Genomic DNA, 6,241 nt, shown 5'->3' with positions numbered 1-6,241 from the left:
ATAATGCTACGGCCTGATACCTCTGACCCAGCTTATTACCCCCTGAGAACTAAAATATCTAGTAATTGAAATATAGTTGCTCCCTGAGGGGTTAGGTCATACGGACGCAGAGATTTCTAATATGTATACTTTCCCCCCCCCCCCCCTATTTTTTACAAATTTTTTTTTACTTTATTTGGGGAAAATTATGTTTTTGTTTATTTTTACTTGAAACTTTTAATTTTTTGGGGGGAAAACTTTATTTTTTTAACTTTTTTTAACTTCATTTTTTTGTCTCACTTTGGGACTTGAACTTTTGGGGGTCTAATCCTTTACAATGCATTCCAATGCTTCTGTATTGGAATGCATTGACTGTATGAGTAATACAGCGTGTATTACTCATACAGCTTCCAGCCTGTGAGGCTTACACAGGCTCGTCACCGGAAAGGCAGTGCGATGCCTTCTTTGGACATCGCGCTGCCTTCCATGCCATCGGGTCCCCCCCACAGCCGCATGGGGACCCGATGGCACCGCCGCCCACCGCCGCCGCACCAGGTAAAAGTCGCAAACCGCAGGTCTGAATTGACGCCCAGCGTTGTGACAGGATGCCCGCTGAATTATTTCAGCGGGCATCCTGTCACAATTAATCCCCGCCGTGCCACAATCTACTTTTAAACTTAGGATGTCCTGGTACGTCCTGAGTCCTGAAGGAGTCGCCAAACGTGGTGTACCGGTACGTTCTAAGTCCCTAATGGGTTAAATGTGGTTATCCCATGAACAGTGTAAAAAAACAAAATCATACATAATCTAGTCATGACAACATATTTCTAACACAGTTAGAACCAGACCTGTATCCCACATGGATCCAGAGATCTCCCCATTTATTTCTCCAATTAATCTGCTATATTAATTTCAAGGTGTCAGCTTAGGGGACGTGTCCGTTCTACTGCATCTGGTGGCCGTTGAAGGATGGAAATTAGCACTTGTTTCAGTCTCAGTGAGCAGGACAGAGTAATTAGAAAAAGTCCAAACATACATTTTTAATTACATGCAATTACAAAAGTATTAAGATCAAGGTGCTGGTTTGAAAATTTTAGAATATTTTTCAAGGGACAACCCCTTTAAGTATATGTCGGGCGAGCCTTCTGATTTTGGCAGGATCAACCAACTATCTAATTTGTAGGAAAGTCAATAATTCTCCCCTACAACAAATGTAATGGGAAAGAAGGATCAGGCATGTTGCATTTTCTAGGTGTTTAGCAGCGAATTATTCCCATATACACATTCATGCTCACCTGTGCCTACATGTATGTAAGAGAACTATATGACACATCTCCATACTCGGTGGAGTACCCAAAAATGTTTTATCCCATATTTAAGAAGGTGTTTGTCCAGTATTACATGAAGTAGATATCAGCTGGCTGCTTGTTTCTATATGTTTCATGAGGTTGCTGTGCCTTGTAATCACATCCAAAGGTGTTAGCTCTGGAGAATATTATTTTCAAGAACACAATACAAATTTAATCAGACTCTTAAAGGGATCCTCACTATTTTATTGTACTCACAGGATAAAAAACATTTACAAATGCATCATCAAAATGAAATAAAATCGGGTGGCATTCCCAGTCTCAGGCCCTGATCCCTATGAGAGATGGCAGAGTTACACTATTTATGTTTGTATTTAGTGTGCTTGAAAAGTGGAGCTCCCTGGAGGAACCTGTACCAACTTTTGGCACTACAAGGCACAGCAACATCACAACATGCATAGAAACAAGAAGCCAGTTTCTACTGAGTGTAATACTGGACAGCACTTCCTGGAAAAGGAGACAATGAGAACTTTCTACTTTTAACATTGTTGAGTGGCGAGATGTACCATATCGTTTTTAATATTTTATAAGGAGCTTCTTGGACTCTTGTTTAACACATCTGCTTCCATTTAAAAACTACTGAAAGGAAGTAAAAATTCAGTTCTTGAAGTCAATGTGATGAAGGCTGGAAGAATGGGAAAGCATAAAGATCTGAACAACAACCAAATTGTATTGGCTAGTGAGTCCAGCATCTCAAAAACAGCAAGGCTTGTGGGTCGTTCCTGATATGTAGTGGTAAGTATCTACCAAAAGTGGTCAAGGAAAGGACAACTAGTGACAGGGCACTAAAGGCTCATTGATGTGCATGGTGAGTGGAAGGTGCGTAGCCTTTAAGATCTCAAAGAAGAGCTATTGTAGCATAAATAATGCTATGTTAGAAAGGTGTCAAAATACACAGTGTATGGGACTGCATAGCTGAAAATGTCTACATGAACATTAGAACTGGACTATGGCAATGGAAGGCCTGGTCATTATGTAGACGTTTGGGTGTGTATGTGTCTCTGGCAAATAGCTAGTTATATTATAGGAAGGAGGTAAGACAGCAGATGCAATGTGATGCTGTGGACAATTCATGACTGATCAGTATACAGTCATGTGAAAAAATTAGGACACCCTTTGAAAGCATGTGGTTTTTTGTAACATTTTTAATAAAAGGTTATTTCATCTCCGTTTCAACAATACAGAGAGATTAAAGTAATCCGACTAAACAAAGAAAACTGAAGAAAAGTCTTTTCAAGATCTTCTGTAAATGTCATTCTACAAAAATGCCTATTCTAACTGAGGAAAAAGATAGGACACCCTTGCCCCTAATAGCGAGTGTTACCTCCTTTGGCTGAAATAACTGCAGTGAGACGGTTCTTGTAGCCATCTACCAGTCTTCGACATCGGTCTGAGGAAATTTTACCCCACTCCTCAATGCAGAACTTTTTCAGCTGTGAGATGTTTGAGGGGTTTCTTGCACGTACAGCCCTTTTCAAGTCACCCCACAGCATCTCAATGGGATTCAAATCTGGACTTTGACTTGGCCATTCCAGGACTCTCCATTTCTTCTTTTTCAGCCAATCTTTGGTTGATTTACTAGTATGTTTTGGGTCATTGTCATGTTGCATGGTCCAGTTCCGCTTCAGCTTTAATTTTCTAACTGATGGTCTCACATGTTCTTCAAGCACCTTCTGATACACAGTAGAATTCATCGTGGATTCTATGATGGTGAGCTGACCAGGTCCTGCTGCAGCAAAGCAGCCCCAAACCATGACACTTCCACCTCCATGCTTCACAGTTGGTATGAGGTTCTTTTCTTGGAATGCTGTGTTTGGTTTACGCCAAACATGTCCTCTGCTGTTGTGTCCAAATAATTCAATTTTGGACTCATCTGTCCAAAGAACATTATTCCAGAAGTCCTGGTCTTTGTCAACTTTATCTCTGGCAAATGTCAGTCTGGCCTCGATGTTTCTCTTGGAAAGCAAAGGTTTCCTCCTTGCACACCTCCCATGCAAGTTAAACTTGTACAGTCTCTTTCTGATTGTAGAGGCATGTACTTCTACATCAACAGTAGCCAGAGCCTGCTGTAGTTCTCGAGATGACACTTTAGGGTTTTTGGAGACCTCTTTTAGCATCTTGCGGTCTGCTCTTGGGGTGAACTTGCTGGGGCGACCAGTCCTGGGCATGTTGGCAGTTGTTTTGAAAGCCCTCCACTTGTAGACTATCTTCCGGACAGTGGAATGGCTGATTTCAAAATCTTTTGAGATCTTTTTAAATCCCTTCCCAGACTCATAGGCTGCTACAATCTTTTTTCTGAAGTCCTCTGACAGCTCTTTTGCTCTCACCATGGTGCTCACTCTCACTTCAACAGTCAGGAGCACACCAAACTAAATGTCTGAGGTTTAAATAGGGCAAGCCTCATTCAACATGCAGAGTAACGATCTACTAATTATGTGCACCTGGTGTGATATACCTGTGTGAGATCTGAGCCAATTTAAGAGGGAATACATGTGAGGGTGTCCTATCTTTTTCCTCAGTTAGAATAGGCATTTTTGTAGAATGACATTTACAGAAGATCTTGAAAAGACTTTTCTTCAGTTTTCTTTGTTTAGTTGGATTACTTTAATCTCTCTGTATTGTTGAAACGGAGATGAAATAACCTTTTATTAAAAATGTTACAAAAAACCACATGCTTTCAAAGGGTGTCCTAATTTTTTCACATGACTGTATGTGGTAAAGTGATCCAGCAGAATAACCTTGTGTGACAGCCTAGAGCTCCCCTACAGATATCACTGTTCATTGTTCCATGACTTGAATCTAAATAAGTGAAGATTCAGGAACCCTGGTGTTAAAGCACAGGTGTTGTACAATATTGATACATCGCCTGGACAGTAGCTTATCCTATGGTAATAAGTTTAACAAAATAAAATACACAAGTACATTTCATAAAAACAAAATAAAATTTATTCAACAGCTAATTTTGGAAATGTTAAACAAAACATTACAATATTTCATTTCAGTGCAAACCACCTTGGAGTATAATAATTGTACCTAGTTTTATATATAATATTTTAAAAAGTTACCAGTTGTGATTATCAAAAAAGCTAATGACTACCTAATTAAGGTGCAGAAACATGTTAATAGTTTCGTGGAAACATACCCTGTTAGGAGAACTAGAACATAATAAATATACAGAAGATACCAAAATTGTTCTTAGACAAGTCGAGTGTTTCATTTAAAAAATCCTGAACTAAAAATCATTTAAAATGTATATCACAGAGTATTCACAAAGAAAGTGAAAACTGACTATATATATTCAGCAGTGAGTTCCAACTGAAGCAAATGTGGACATTTCACGACGTATAGTACTGAAAGGGGAAAGTTCTAGCTCGGTCGTATATTCATTGTCATTATCATCGCTGGTTGCAGTTGAGGACTTCTGAATGCATTCATCACAACAACAACAACAGCATTCCATGAAAGCTCGGCTAAATGGCTTGCAAAGGCAAAAAAGTAGGATAGGGGTAACACATGATTTAAAGAACAAAAGAAATTGACTGATCAGATGCAGAAGATCCAAGGTCTGCCTGGAGACACTAGTGGACATATAAGCTGTTACAATGTTACAGATATTTTCAGGGATTATGCAAAAACCATACAAAATTGTAAGGGCTACTACAGTACAGTTCATTTGGCTCTCAAGTTGAATCTGGCGTTTGTTACCTCTTGTACAGGCTTTCTCCGCTCTTCTGATTTTTCTTGCTGTCACCAAAGAACATGTTATTGTGAAAAGAGTAGGTAAACAAAAATAGCAACCAAAGTACCACCATAGTCTAGCGCCATCATAGGTAAGGGCTAAAACATAGATGGTATCAGGGAGATCTGTGGAAATCTTGACAACACAGCGCTCACTGAATGTGTTGACACCCAGTGCTGACTCATCATTGGTTAATTGCCGTAGGACAACTTCAGGCAATGCTAAAAGAAGAGCGCCCACCCATATAACAGCTAGCTTGGCAGTTGTTGATGTGCAATTCTCAATCATTTCATAATACATCTGTACGTTAGTGGCAGCACGGAAGCGGTCAATGCAAAGGGCACACAGTGTAAATGTAGATACTCCAAGTGAGGCCACCTGAAAAACAAGTAAATAAGTGTCAACATACAGTACAATCAACAGAGGGGACTTTTTTTTGTATATCCAAAGAGATGTAAGGGCTATAAGAAATGACAAAGGTTTCATGCTCAATCACCATATACCTATATGCTTGATTGTGGCTGATTTTGACATTAAAAGAAAAAAACGGTAAAGCTTAATTGCTAAAATGTAGTATAGTAATATAGTATATATAAATAAAGTATATAGTAATATAGGTCTCGTATACACATAATGGCAAAGGTAATTACAAATGCATAATGTAAAAAAAAATTAAGGTAGAAAACATTCTGTAATTTACTACAGCACAGTCAATGAAAGGCAATCCAAAAATATGTCTATATGATTTGTCGCTGAGGAGCTCTACAGCCGATCTGGATGTTTTGTGAGGTTAGAATTTTATCATGTATCAATGGATTTGACTTTGCTGAAGCCAATGTATAAAAAGATGGAGGCAGAAAGATGTACTGTAGGATCACTACGTGGGTAAGGCTCCGAAAAAGAGATAGAATAAAGAGTAGTAATATGGGTAAGAAGTAACAGTTATAGTGTTATTACCCTACACAATGGATTCAGTTCAAGTTCATATTTTTCGTCAGTGAATCAAAGTATTCTTCTAAAATGTTACTATCTATAAGCACAGCCTAAGAAAAATTCAACTGGAAAATTACATTAGTCTGTAACAATGAGGAAAGGAAACGCGCTAAAAGAATATATTTAAAAAAATGTATAAAGAAACATTCAATGAGGGAGGTAC

At 38.8% G+C, this 6,241-nt stretch overlaps 1 protein-coding gene across 1 annotated transcript in view; it reads right to left on the bottom strand.

The window, feature by feature from the left end:
• Nucleotides 1-4,274: 4,274 nt before the first annotated feature.
• GPR37 (G protein-coupled receptor 37) overlaps nt 4,275-6,241 on the bottom strand; it is a 45,214-nt gene continuing 43,247 nt past the window's right edge. The window contains exon 2 of the mRNA XM_044276933.1: nt 4,275-5,463. Within this exon, the coding sequence (XP_044132868.1) occupies nt 4,645-5,463 (819 nt within the window). The 3' untranslated portion in view covers nt 4,275-4,644. The remainder of the gene's footprint in view (nt 5,464-6,241) is intronic.

The sequence above is a fragment of the Bufo gargarizans genome, chromosome 2, assembly GCF_014858855.1.
Source record: "Bufo gargarizans isolate SCDJY-AF-19 chromosome 2, ASM1485885v1, whole genome shotgun sequence".
Lineage (NCBI taxonomy): Eukaryota > Metazoa > Chordata > Amphibia > Anura > Bufonidae > Bufo > Bufo gargarizans.
The sequence above is the reverse complement of the archived record's forward strand: the minus strand, read 5'-3'. Positions and strand labels throughout refer to the sequence as shown.